At 38.0% G+C, this 15190-nt stretch overlaps 1 protein-coding gene across 2 annotated transcripts in view; it reads right to left on the reverse strand.

Moving 5' to 3' along the window:
• Positions 1–15190, reverse strand: part of LOC131691160 (acid sphingomyelinase-like phosphodiesterase 3b) — a 331188-nt gene that overhangs the window by 106952 nt on the left and 209046 nt on the right. For both annotated transcript variants that reach the window (XM_058977361.1, XM_058977360.1), the window contains exons 5-6: positions 1940–2148; positions 918–1390 (exon numbers count right to left, since the gene is read on the reverse strand). In XM_058977361.1, coding sequence (XP_058833344.1) covers positions 918–1390; positions 1940–2148 — 682 coding nt within the window. The remainder of the gene's footprint in view (positions 1–917; positions 1391–1939; positions 2149–15190) is intronic.

The raw sequence follows: 15190 nt of genomic DNA on the forward strand, positions 1-15190 counted from the left end.
GTATAATGGATGTCGAACAAGGTGCATCATCAAAGACTCTGACTTTCCATTTAAAATCATATACATTGAACTCGGTCGGACCATATCTGATCTTTCAAATCAAAGATGAACCGCTAAGTTTTCTAAATATTTCGTATGAACTGGCACAGAAATATACACCCGTCACAGATATATTGAAAGTTTGTTCTGATGAGCTTAGAATTGTAAAATTCTATCTTAAGCAAGCAAATGATGTTACTCGCGGTAAGCCTTTCACGAAGAGCTACATACGCGTCTACATACCCGCTCACAAAGTTAAGATCGAAGGTGTGTTCACTCATTCGATTTCGCTGCTTTAAGGACTCTCCGTGAGCAAAGATTTTAAATGGCAATCGCACAGGACGGAACAAAATTTAATGTTCCTTCAAAAAACATACTAATAAATAAGTGCGAGCAAAGTTCTTCCATAAAACACTGCCAGTCAGCGGGAGATTGAATTGGATTGTTATTCGAGTGTTTGTCTAAGGTACCATAGACATGTGGGAGATGAAATTAGGCAAAAGGAGTGCTTACAAAAATTATTACTGCCTTACCATAGGGCACGTATATAGTCATTTCTTCCAACTTTATTCGAAACTTACGTGACTGTACCAAAAAAGTGATAGAGTTGTCTCAAGCCAATCAAGACAACATTTTGCCTAAAACCACTAACACTCCAGCTTGGAAAACATCTTCACAATTTAAGCGTCTTCTGTAACCTATTTTATGAGCAATATAAGAAAAGTAAACAATTTTAAAATGCGCAATGTTACCCTAGGATTCAATTAATTGATAACTAAAGCTGAAGTTAAGCTAAAAATTTCAATACACGGTATAAAAATCGAACCATGTTATTTGAATCACAAAATTCTGACACGAAAGACAGCAAATCTACTTACAGTTTCTTTATTTCTACTGGATTTCGCTAGCACATCCTCGAGCCACTCCCACTGCTTCTCCGACTCGTGGCTGCTTGATCCCGATAATGCACTGACGTGGCCACCGTTGCTACTGCTGCTACTGCTTCCACTACTGCCGCCGCCGCTGCTGCTGCTGCTGCTGCCGCCGCCATCTACGATACTACTGCTGCTATAGCTATTCCTTCTATCACTGTACACGGGATAACCCCCGGGGCTCCCCACACCACCGGGCACGCTGCTATAGTCCCGATGGTAGTGCTTACCGAGGCCCATGTGATGGTCCCGATCGTACCCGTGACCGATGCCACCGGTATAATGGATCGACCCATCCGGTCGCTGTTTCACCGCCGACGAGTGCGACTGCGAGTATTTGGCGTCGTGGCGCATGTAGTTGGTGTTTAAAGCTATTATCCGCAGGCGGCTCTTGGTCTGCTCGATTGTGTAGTAACCGCCTGGGGGAAGAAGCGAGGGAACAAACTGTTTAAACAGATTCTGAAGTGTAGAATAAATTTCGGTTTGTTAATCAAATAGTAGAGTCAAGTGCAAAGTCGATTTGTTGAAAAACTCGTCTCTTAAAAAAAACACACACCCACAAACATTCGTATCTCCATTACGACCAACCTGAGGGACGCTGTCGGTGAGAAGTTTATCGTCAACTACATTCGGAACGATTGCCCATCTGAGATGGCAGCAATCATCCACTTGAATCGAGGCAGAAAAGCACAATAACACAATTATGCAAATTGTGTTACTTGTACTTTCTTGCCGTTCTGATGCCACTTTTACCATAACTGGCACGTTTCACGAGGACAGGTGTCTTTCCCTGCACACAAATCTCGACGAGTCCAATCCAGCTTCCCAGAGGACAGGAACAACTTTCTGAATCAAATATTCACTTTACTCTAATCTCTCTCTCCTTCTTTTCACCTTCAAAGTAAGTTAGACCTTTCACCCGTCCGTCCGTCAGTCCATCCATCCGTCAGTTTGTATCGCTTGCTTACCTTTCTCGAACGTCTGCAGTGCCTCCGATGGTAACCAGTGGCGCCACAGTTCACCCAGCTGCACAAAGTTTGGACTACCGTCCTCGTGACCGAGCACCGGGAAGACGAACTGCGATGGAAAGGTACGACTCATCAGCTCGGTGATGTTCCGCAGCAGCTCCAGCCGGCTCGTCTCGTGTAACCGCTTGGCCGAGTGTGATAAGCCATCGCTGAAATTTGCCAAGAAGAAAAAAAAGCAGGACCGACCCGGAAGGTGAGTTAATTGGTGGCGAAGTGTTTTCGGTGAGGGACAGGGGAAATTAGTTTTTCGCGCGTGAAATGAAATCAAATTGATTCGATGGGATAGGTCGCGGAGGGAAATATGGGATCAATGGGTGGGGGGTTTCTGGGTTGACGGTTGTAGCTGTTGGAATGGGAAGTTTGTCTCCGGAGTGTCGAAAATCGGAATCATTGTTGTCCAACGAGGGTGTTATTAATTTGAATGAAAAGGATGCTTTACAGATTAGGTACCTGCTTCCTTCCGCCAATTTTAGATATCAATTTATTCGATATTCTGAGTTACTGCCTGTATAAAATTCTCAGAAGAATGCCAAAGCCTCTGATAATTAATTCATTTTCATACCATCAAACGGTTCTAAGAAAACTAAGAAAGCGGAGGCTTCCATGCTGATGCATGTAACTCTGAAAGTATAACGAGACCGTCTTTGAGCTCCAGCGGCTGTTCGTTCAGTGAACCCATTTACAGAACTTCTGAAATATTTAAAAGTCATATTTCCGCAAGAATTTTCAATGCAGGACTAGGCTAATTCTGATGGTTCTTCAACTACTGCAACAATATACCACATCGCATGGAAATTTTACTTTTTTTCTCAGTTAGTCCAGTTAAAAAGTTTGTTTTTTCTTTATTTTAAAAATTTGACATAAGAAAAGTGAAAACAGAAAAGTGAGTTACAATACCATTGAAATTTAAAGTTAAAACAAAATACTAATAGCCCAACAAAAAAATCGACAAAACCTTAGAAAAAGCAGCACAGAATTCAGCACAAATAAATAGCTTTGAAATCAGTTTTTCCTCTTTCCCAGAACCATATCAGCATATTGTTCAGTGTACACCATTGCTGCTCCTGCAGGTAATCGTTTATGGGCAGCGAATGGAAATAAGACCCAGCAATCTGCTGTTTGTTTTTGCAAGCCAAGCCAAAACCGGTCTCGTCACTGCCGTGGTCCGTCCGCACAGCACACAGGGAGTAGAGTGTGCATGTAATGTACTTATGTAAGAGGATTTTCTCGGATGGTAGAAAGAAAAAAAACAGCACAAAGCATGCTATGACGTTAAAAAGCCATGGAGGCATACGGACGAAAACTCGTTGCTGTACGATGATGGGGTGAGTGACAAGAATCTCTACGTATCAAGACTAGTGAACAGACGATTATCTTTTCAACCGAATTAAGGGAGGCTGGCCATCTAGAGCGATAGTTTTTTTAACTTGTTTAATCATCTAATTCAAGAATCCTCGTAATGATTCTCTACGCTCTTACCACACCGGGCTTTATGGTTACAATGGCCCATTTTTCTTGTATTTAATGCAATGCATGACGATCGGTACAAATAACCGTCGAATATGTCAAACATGTCATAAATAGGCAAAGCAGTCCTATGCGGTTGCGGTTCACACAATCCCATGAAGCTTCAGTAGATCCACAAATGAAAAACTCGATTCGGTAACTACACCGTCGATCTCAACTTTGTGGGTGGGCATGTAGGCACGCCAGTCCTTCATAAAATACTTGTAATGCCGGATGCTCGTTTTAGACAGGCAATCACAAATCTGAGATTAGCTGGGTGGATTTTCGAGATATCTACTACTTGGCGAAATATCGTTGATCGGGAAGCGCATCAGATCTGATTCGACGAAGTTCAACATGTATGATTTTTAACGAGAAAACGGGGTCTTCGATGACGAACCTTGTTAACCTTCGGAGTGGATGTGGGTTGTATTTCGCAATAAATCGTCGGCCCAGTAAACCGATCTCCACTTATTGTCTCCGTCCGTCGCCTTCAAATACCTAGCGTTAATGATTTCACAATGTCTTCCGAGAAAATGCCCCATTCGTCCCCTTCAAACAACGCATTGATGATATTGCAGTGAACTTATATTTAAAATTTACAAAACTTTAAAGTCCTGTTGTTGCTCCGTATTGAAGGCTTTACCCAAAACAGGATGGAAAACTTTGGTTTACCGCAACGTTTTGTAAAGATTTTCTGAAAATTAGTTTCTGCGTTTTATATGAAATTATTATGCAATATTAATTCCCAAAAGGGGTAATTGAATTAAACCAATGTCTGCGTTAAGGGTACACGACCTAACATAAATTAAGCTTTGATTTTTCTGTTTCTAATTTATCTCGTCAGTAACTAGCACCATGTATAGGCGTTCATATGTGTCATATGAGCTGTTTGGATGCATTTGTGTCTAACTAGTGCTAATTTTGGTCCTAGTTTAGATACATCGTCCAACTAAATACCCAGATAGTGTTAGTTACTGACGCGATATATTCGAAACATAAAAACCAAAGCTTAATAAAATTAATGATATTTCTACTTCGAAATTGAATAAAAATTGAATGAAATTTTTCCGACCGGTGCACAACGGGGCGAAACTGAAAAAAGACGGTCAAAAGTCTTTTCTGAGTTTCACAAACGTTTTCATGCTTCGATGTCTTCAGGAAAGTTTCCTAGGACTACATCCCACATCTTTTAGGACAAGCACCTTAATTTTTCTTAAGGTGCAAGTATCACTTAAAAAAAAATTTTTAGCTCGGCGACCAAAAAAATTTTTTTTGGTACGGAATATAGAAAAATTTATTTTGAGCAACTTTGATGAATATATCTGCCATCTATATATTTTTCCTTAAGAGATATGGACGTTGCACCTTGAAATCAATTTTTCAACTTTCTCTTCTACAATTTAATTTTTTCTACATTCGTATGTTCTAGAAAGTTTTAGATACCGTCAAAACACACAACTTTTCTGAAGACTCCAATGATGTATGACATGTGTATCGGGATTTAAATCGATTTTTCTTTAAAAAATACTCTTTTTCATTACAAAATTTCTCAAAATTGTGAAACTTTGTGCACTAAAACTCAGCATGATTAGATTCGTCATGCTATGTAGTATATGTAAGCGAAGTATAACAATCCGGACTTTTCGGGTTTTTTAGTTTTACTACATTTTTATACTGTATAATGTATGGATATTTTGCAGTATCTATAGAACGGGCGTTAGAAAATCAACACTTCACAATACAGAATACTAAACTCAATGCAAAATATTTTTTCTATTATCAACAATCAACATGTAAAAACAATGAAGTGTATGAAGCACATTAGAAGGACGCCCAAATTGCTTTTTACGCGGGTACATTACACGCTTAACAGCAATCCAATTATTGATAGCATTAGTAATATGAATATTTTATTGTGAATTATTAAAAATAAAAGAAGCAAATATCATTCTGGATTACTCTCAGAGCTTGCGTTTTGTGGATTTTCAAGTAACTTAATTTTTTGGAACGAAGGATGATAGGGATAATACCAAAATTATATAATCTTTGCAAGATTAATAGTTTTAGTCATCTTTTTCTATATATCTATCTATCTATCTATCTATCTATCTATCTATCTATATATATATATAAAAGTCAAAGTTTGTATGTATATGATTTATAAACTCCCAAACGGCTTAACCAATTTCCGTAAAAATTTGCACACAGTAGGTATTTGGTATGGGGCGTGTTTGTGTGCTATTAGTTGGAGATTATCTGCCCGCCAGATGGCGCTTTGAAACAAATTGTGTTTTCCTTCTATTTCGCAGAGTGTCGCAGCTACGCGCGATGGGTGTCAGCTAGTCTATATATAAAAGTCAATGTTTGTATGTATGTGATTTATGGACTCCCAAAAGGCTTAATCGATTGCCCTAAAAATTTATACGTAGTAGACATTTGTTATGGAGCGTGTTTGGGGATTATCTGCCATGGCGCTTCGGAACAAATTGTGTTTTACTCCGATTTCGTTGAAAGTCGCAGCAACACGCGGCGGGTATTGGCTAGTTCAATATAAAATACTTCTAATGTATAATAAGTGCTTTATACACTTCATTGTTTTTTACATGTTGATTGTTGATAATAGAAGATATATTTTGCATTGAGTTTAGTATTCTGTATTGTGAAGTGTTGATTTTCTAACGCCCGTTCTATAGATACTGCGAAATATCCATACATTATACAGTATAAAAATGTAGTAAAACTAAAAACCCGAAAAGTCCGGATTGTTATACTTCGCTTACATATACTAAATAACATGACGAATCTAATCATGCTGAGTTTTGGTTCACAAAAGTTCACAATTTTGAGAAATTTTGTAATGAAAAAGAGTATTTTTTAAAGAAAAATCGATTTAAATCCCGATACACATGTCATACATCATTGGAGTCTTCAGAAAAGTTGTGTGTTTTGACAGTATCTACAACTTTCTAGAATATACGAATGTAGAAAAAATTAAGTTGTAGAAGAGAAAGTTGAAACATTGATTTTAAGGTGCAACGTCCATATCTCTTAAGGAAAAATATATAGATGGCAGATACATTCATCAAAGTTGCTCAAAATAAATTTTTCTATAAGATTCCGTACCAAAAAAAATTTTTTGGTCGCCGAGCTAAAAAATTTTTTTTAAGTGATACTTGCACCTTAAGAAAAATTAAGGTGCTTGTCCTAAAAGATGTGGGATGTAGTCCTAGGAAACTTTCCTGAAGACATCGAAGCATGAAAACATCTGTGAAACTCAGGAAAGACTTTTGACCGTCTTTTTTCAGTTTCGCCCCACTGTGCGGTGTGCTAATTCTGCTTAATTTTCTATCGGTGTATCTCGCTTTTTCTGCACGTTGTATGAGGAAATAATAATAATACTAAGATTCTGCAAGAGACTCATTCTAAATGGTTTTGTCATGTCAGAAAACTTTTTATGTAATTATCTATAATAGAAGAAACAGCAAACTTAACGATACTTTGACTGACTACTTCCTAATAAACAAAATAACTTCGTCCTATCACAGAACGCTGGTTACACTTTCGGGGCAGAACCATACGTACCAGTTCTGCAGTCAGATGCCACAACAAGGAATACCCTGCACAGCAGTTACGGAGAATTCATCTACTACAACAGACACCAGCACGCAGTCAACTTATGCTAAACCACAAATGGTTACTAACATATTGATTGCGGATCAAAAAGTAACAAATACTCACTCATCAACAATTGCACCAAATGCTTGCAAATCAACAACCAGCACAGCTAACAAAACAGCCAAGGCCGAAGAAGACTGATAAGCAATAATTACTCTCAAGAACATTAAACCAATAAGAACATCCGATCATGAACGTCAAAAAAGCGATGGGCATTTAACGATATCGTAAAATTAAAAAAAAGGATCAGCGCTAAAAAAAACTTAGCGGCGTCGTAGCGATAAGGACATGAACGTAGACGCGGGAGACGGCAGACCGATTGACCCCCAAGTTGTAGTGGATAAGGCAGTTAATGATTCACCACCAACATATAGAATTTAATCCATCCATCGGACAAGAAATAATTGCAGTTTTTATACTTTTAATTTTACACATTGTTGTTGACCGGGTTGATCCCCGCCAAAGACACCAGCCTTACGAGAGCGCTGAAATCTCCATCTACTTTATAAACTAAGTTAGAATAAGTGTACCATTTCTATATAAACAATAAATTATTGGTCGAAAGTCTAACTGAAAAAGAAAACCACCAAAGGGGCGCAATACTGTATACCAAGGGCACCAGAAGACCTCGCTACGGCCCTGATGACATATCAATTAATTTTAATTTAATTTCAAATGAATTAATTAATTTTCATTTAATTTCAAATGAATGCCCTAATATGACAATTTTGCTCTACTAATTTGTTTTGGGACGCAGTCAAAATATTGTAAAAACACGGCGGGTCTTAGGCATATGAATTTCAACCAAAACTATATGCAGGGTTATATGTGCACGGAAAAATCCGTTCATAAACTTACAAAAGTATTTCTCATCACGTTACCGTGCTATTTTATTCATGAGCTTACTATCGGTATTTTTATTTCAGACTAGCAGAATTTATGTTCATAATTTCAGGATCATAGTTGCGATTTCCGTTATTTCTGTTATCGTGATATTTTAATCAAGAGTAGAGTGATTCATATTCATGATTTCAGAGTCTTAGTCGTAATTTTTGATATTTTAATCATGTGTGTGATTTGTGTTCATAATTTCAGGAACTCTGTCTTGATTTTCATAATTTCTGTTCATGTTGTCATGATATTTTATTCTAGAACATACTTTTGAATCCTTATCAAATGAATAATGATGTTCGAGATGCTAATAGTTTTCGTAGTTATTACTGGTCGCTAGCAGCTGGACATTTCATGAAAAAGTGCATGGAACAAAAATAATTCCACGAATAATGCTCCAAATTTTGTGAAATAGTTCTCGTGAAAATTTCATTCCCATGTTGCATGAAATTGAAACTGCTCACGAATACATGAATATTTAATGATTTCGTGAATTATTTCACGGACACGCATGGTCAGTTGTGACTTTTACACAAGGAATCGTGAAGCAGCTCACTAGTTTATGAATAATATTTTATGATTTTGTGAACTATTTCATGAGCACGGATCTTGGATCGTGACTAATATATAAGGAATCGCGAATTAGTTCACAAAGTTTGAATGGATTCTTGAATAAAATTCCTAGTTTCGTGAAATAGTTCACGAGAAAATATCCAGAATATTTTAATTTTTGTGCTAATGTTCCAAAATCTACTGATAGAATCATGAGTCAACCTTTGGTTTTTTGAAAAATGTTGTGGAAACCGTGACTGAAGTTCAGAAAACAAAAATAAATATTTCAACTAAAAAAAGCGATACGCGGGCGCAACTGAAGGTGAATTAAGCATAATTATAAAACACATGATTTTTGTTCATGGTCTTTGAAATGTAAAAACGTGATTGTTGCAGAATTCATGGCACTTTATTTACGATTGTGGGAAGACTTTTTTTGGTGTTATATGTGTGATTTTAGACTTTTTATATTTTTATTTCTGGTTTACGTCAGAATTTTTGACCAAATATTTATTGCATTAAACAGTAAAACAGTTGAATTCGGGCCTGTTTTGCCACGACACCCACTTTGCGTTCAGAACGAGTTATACGTTCACTGTCGAGTCGAGTAGCACATCTTTCAGCTCCAGTCCCAAAGGTAATCCCCATCACCTCCATAGCTTCTAAGATCAATGAAAATCCTTGGTTGAAGATACTGACTGCTTAATAATTCACAACAAAGGACCACCTGCCTGCCAGAATATATGCATGTGTTTTGGCGCTAAGGAACAGATTCCACTATTCAGAGACTTCTTGATGCTTTGGAAGTGAGCTCCTAAGCATCTTTATAATAAATCATTAGCTGATAGACTTTCGTAGATACTGACATGCTTGAAAGTTTCCTTTTACTTCAGCCTGACGCCCCTTGCACCAACTGTCCTCGCCGGGTGAACACTTGGAGTGTTGGGGATTTTCGTTCGATGACGAGCAGTGTTCGAGGGAAGCCCAGATTGCATTTCGCATATTTTATACGAAATGTGAGTTTCTCCGAATCGCGAGCCCATAAAATTTTGTTAGCTGGTCGATTGATTTGTCAATTAACTTTCCCTTTGCGTTCCCATCGATATCTTTGTTTTCTTTCTTCAGTTTTCGTAATTTCGTTCCCATACGTTTCTCAACATGCCCAACGCATTCTTTCTTCCGTACGATAATCTCGTCCCCAAATAAAACAAGAAACCATTCACAGACGCTGACATACACATAAACCGTCAAGAATGGACCGGTGAATTCTTTAAATAATGATTTTTCCATAGACAAGCGTCATCGTGGTACGCCGCGTTTAATGTCTCAGAAACGGCTGGAGATGGGTACCTTTCGGTTCCCAGAAACATACAAGGAATATGATTTCAACCAAATCCTTTCTGTGGCGTATTTTCAGTTACCTATAGATTGAAATTAAACAAAGAAAAAAATCGATTTTTTGAAACCGTGAGAGTAGAGGACCCCCTTAATATTAGCTTCTAATTTAAATGTTATTTTATTTCAGGTTATGAATTACTAATAAGATATCAAGGTTTGTTTTCATTTTTTTTTGGGTTTTTTTGTGTATTTATTTGTCCTTGGCAAAATATTAAATTGTGTACTTGCTTTGTTATCAATTTCAACATCTCAATGAATCTTCAATTTACTTTAACTTATTACACAAATATAAATTCTGTTTGATATCATAAGACAATTTTTCTAACCCACATATGAATTCTGCATGCTTGAAGAACAGCGTGTACTATAAAGTACTCAGATTGCTTCCTTGTGTTATTGCTGATTTGTTGTTAAACTGAGATAGACCTTTTTTCAAACAAATAAAATACCTGTCAGTCAGTGGACGTCCATTCGGTCGAAGTCATCCTTTAAATTGGCATCCTTAGCATTTTACTAATTTATCGTTCCACGAAAAGGAAACTTTCATAAAATTAAGACAATTTTATCTCATCCCTCAAGGTTGTCCCAGCTTTCATTGGGAAACCACAGAAAACGGAATAAGAGGCAGCAGTCTGATCGCAGTAAGCGTACGCGTCGGCCACTCATTTTTTTAGTTCCCGTCAATTTTTTCAACAAAAAAATTGAAACGTATTTTTTTCAAATTTTCCTTTTATTCTGGTGTATTTGCTTCATTTGTGCCGAGAAAAGATTGTGCAAAATTAATCTTTCCTATTAACAATATGTAAAGAAAGTTAATTTGAACGCGGGTCATTCGGAAGACGTTACAGGTTGTCCCGTGGTCGACGGGTGCTATGCGTTTGTAAGTCCTTTGTGCGTGCAAAATAAAGTGATCTGTGGACCGAATGTGGTATCCAGTCGAATATCGAGTAAACATATAAGTGCCCCTATACTGAGAAGAAGGCATTGACCAAAAGTGGACGAAAATTTGAAAACTGTGCTATATTCTTGCACATTCGAATCTGTTGTGTTTAGCTGTCTCCATAATAATATACTCAGCTTAGTGGAAATGTCAGCATCGGTATTGGTCTGTGAGTTCGATCATCATCGATGCCTTTTTCGTCAACTTTATCTGAGCGAAAAAAGTAGCATAACGGTGTTTCCTCAAACATTGCACCTGTTACAGACCAGCCAAATTAATTTGGTAAAATCAATCTGATTTATAACAAATTTTTATTATCCATTTAGTTTAATATTATATAAATCACTCCAAACACACATCTCATATTTCTTACCTACTAACCAATTCTAACATCCTTAATGCCTATGGAGATTTCGTGAGTTACTCGCATCATCTTAAGTAGGTATTCAACTAACATTGCATTCCATTTGGCGATCATAAGGACATGGCCAGGTGTGCAGTGAACTATACTATTGTATAAAAAGATTTCACTGTATCAGCCACCCATGATGCTATGCTTTGCTATGCTACCACAGAAAATGAAATATGAGACTAACTAGCACAAGTACAAGTGGTGATTCAACCATATTCAATAAAGGTCAGTCTGTCTAAGAAGCGTCTTTTCTCAGTCGTTTTACAGTTGATTGAAATCCAATAACTCAATGCAACCTTTGAAGGGTTAGTACCTCGGGCTTGATCTTAGTTAAAATTCCCGTAGACTGCACACGAGGAAGTCACTTAGGACAATTGATTTTTAATTTGTTCGTTAAAAATCTATACCATTTTGGCGAAAAAACTGAACACTGAATTGTGCGGCGAATCCGTCTCCGAGAAGGCTACAAATGTCACCGAGCTTATAAACAACCTACAGTCGGGTCTCCTACTACGCGTATTCCTACTACGCGGATTCTTACTGCGCGGATTCTTACTGCGCGGATTCTTACTGCGCGGATTCCTACTGCGCGGTACCCGCGTAGTTGGAATCCCATAGCCTATGGGATTTAGACTAATTGGGACTGTGGCTGAATATTTCTTTTGCGTTACCTTATAGCACCATATATTATTTGACAAAGTTGTTGTGCTAACTACGATTTAGGGTAATTGAATATTAAATTAGTTAAGAACTGTGCCACCAATGGTGTTGTAAAAGGTCAATAACTTCTGAATAATGGAAATAATAACTCGGCATTGTCCCACCAGACAGCGCTAGTGCGAATGCAAATGTTCAACTAATGTCAAAATCATTCTTTATCTCGATAACGAGAATATTTAGAGGGGTACTGGCTGCAGTGAAGTTGTTCGAGAATTCAAAGACTACCAGATGGTGACAGGTTAGTTTAGCATACGCTCCCTATGTGGCGCTAGTGAGCGTACTACCTTTCAGCACGCTATAGAACACGATACATCTCAAAAGGAGGTCAATATATCCGCCAGAAGGCTGCCCGAAGGTGAATAGATAATTCCAGACTTAAGCCACTAGGCGACGCTAGGAATAATACAACTTTCAGTACAAGTTAGGCGATATTTTGTCGCGAAAGCTTAATAATTTATGAAAATGATGTTTTCTGTAAAGTTTCTGAGGACAACAAGGGCTAATAATGTAATGATTAAACTGGATATCACCCGCTAGGTGGCGCTAGAGAGCATACATCTCTTAAATTTCAGCATCTCCAAATGATGGCAATTTAGAAGATGTCTTCAGCAAAGTTGCTTGTGTGAAAGATTAGTTTGGGATACTCTTATTATGCGGCGTTAGTGAGCGTAAAAAGCTTTCAATATATGGTAAATAATACATCCCAAAAAGAATATAATTTAAAAATATGCTTTTAACAGAATTCTTAAGGAGGTGTAGGGCTACCCGGCACTTGTGAGCTAGTAAAAACTTTGATATTCAAAATGGAAAATTTTCCAGCAATATGGCAATGAATTTTATTTTGAAGGGAATTTTGTTGGCAGATGAAAACCAATTGTTTCGGGCATTTTCAATGCACCAATGTGTTAAAAAAGAAATTTCTTAATAACCAACAAGGTTTGATCATATAAGCAGCCGAGACAAAGGCTCCAGTTTGCCAGAACTATGTCTGACGTAGGAATTACAAAGTTTAGTTAGGAATCCTATGCTTATTAGTGCTGTTTTTTTCTTTGTTTTTCCGCCATCTAAACGGCACCTCAAAATGGCCTAAAGTAGAAAGCGCAAACAATTATGCTCTTTGGCCTGATCTTTTACGTGGTTCGTGCTGCTGATATATACACAAAAGAAAACTGGGAATCCATTAGACGTTTGAATTGTATGAGTCGGTGCAGGTGTCTGTAGTCGTGAAATGAGATTAGACCAACCGCCTGGTAGATACAGTTTTGTATTACAAGCAGAATGTTCGTATAATTTCTACAGGAAATTAGGGGAAAATGAATTTTATTTTTTCGAATCTCGAGCTCGAATCGAAGACTATTTAGTGCGCTGAGCATTATTCATATGATCTATGTGAATTCCATTACGCAACTTCATATCACTTGATATATAACTGCGCTGCCGTCTTTAATTCCAACTTATGTTGAATATTGACAATTTTGCATTATTAAAGATACAAGAGCATCACACGATTGGTTTCCTTATAAATCAAGTCCGTACTCTCACGCATCGCCACGTTGTAAATGAATGGTAAAATCTGATTGAAATGGCCCTATATACAAATGAAAACGTTTGTTTGTTCACTTACACTTACATTTAGCAGGCCCGTGCGCAGAAAATGCGCAAGGAAATGTTTTTAATATTTTCGTTACTTATACAAGAAAGGAATAGAAATCCTCAAACGTTGTAGAGTCCCGGAGAGATGAGTCTTGTGTCGACTTAGCTTAACAAATTGGGGCAATGTCTGTTATCGAGAAGGAACCTTGATCAGACACCACTGCCTGCTGGTTTCTTGCTGTGGTAGTTTGTAGTAAGTCTTCCGACTAAACCTAAGGCTCTTGTTCCTCCCAATCCTCATATTTCCGGGCCACCATTAGGTATTACTTCAGGAGGGATTGTACTCTTGCTGTTTTTGTTTTGTGTTATTCGTTCGTGTTATTTTCCATTCTTTTCTTGCTTGCTGTCTAACCTCCGTGATATAACTGACCTGCTCATGTCAGTTGCCAATATCGTAACCTGCGAGCTGTGAACAGATCCGACTAGATTTGCCGATATTCGTTCCTAATTATCTACCAGCTGGTGCTGAGAGTTTTTCGGTGGCGGAATTTCTCCTAATACCGATGCCCGTTTTCGTAAGCCATTTAGTTCTCAGTCACTTTGGTGCAGAGATTACCTACGGTGAAATGACTCTAGACAATGATACCCCGATTTTCTCCGAGTTCGTGTTGCTCGTTCGTTGTTTTTTCTCCTTAGCTGTACTCATGTATTCACAACTATTGTTAATATGAAAACTTGTTGGGACGTGAACTGATCCAGCGATATTGACCAATTTGACTTACATCCTTTTACAGCCACTCTCGCAGGGGTCTTGTTTCTTGAATGACCGAACAATGGCTCACAACATAAATTGTTTTATTCCTGATCAGAAAGCTAAGAAATTTTCAAAAAAAATCAACACTATAATGGAAGGGGTTTGGCTTCTCTTTGCGCACGGGCTTGGCTCGAAACATCGAATAAGGCCATCTCATACATCCGGTCCTCTAAGGTGGTAGATAATCAACATCCACAGTACGTTATCCCTTTAGATAAAACTCTAACAATATGTGGCATCCTGCTAAAAGCATTTTACGCTATAATTAAATTCTCAATTAAAGCGCAACACTCGTCCGCCTCCTTAGCGCCCAACCGGATTATAGCTTTCTACGAAAACGCCTCTATTAGAAGAAATATTATTTCTTTCAAGTGCTTTCACTGTTCTATCGTTGTATCTTTGCGCTTTTGGCATATTCCGTACCATTTTTTTTCTCGTAGGGATACCAGACACAAATCGAATAAGCTGCCCTCTCCCTTCAACCAAAACAAAATTCCAGGGCACCGCCCCGCACTAGCGATGATAGCAGCAGCGAAGATGATGATCGGCGCAAAAGTGGAAACATTGCCAATGGCAGTAATTGGCTGTTTGTACGTACATAATTATGCAATTGAGAAAATGAGTAAGTTGCGCTCGTTATTGTTTCTAGTAGTGCCATCGTCTTCCACCACCCACCAACTCCCATTC

The sequence above is a fragment of the Topomyia yanbarensis genome, chromosome 3 (assembly GCF_030247195.1).
Source record: "Topomyia yanbarensis strain Yona2022 chromosome 3, ASM3024719v1, whole genome shotgun sequence".
Classification (NCBI taxonomy): Eukaryota; Metazoa; Arthropoda; class Insecta; order Diptera; family Culicidae; genus Topomyia; species Topomyia yanbarensis.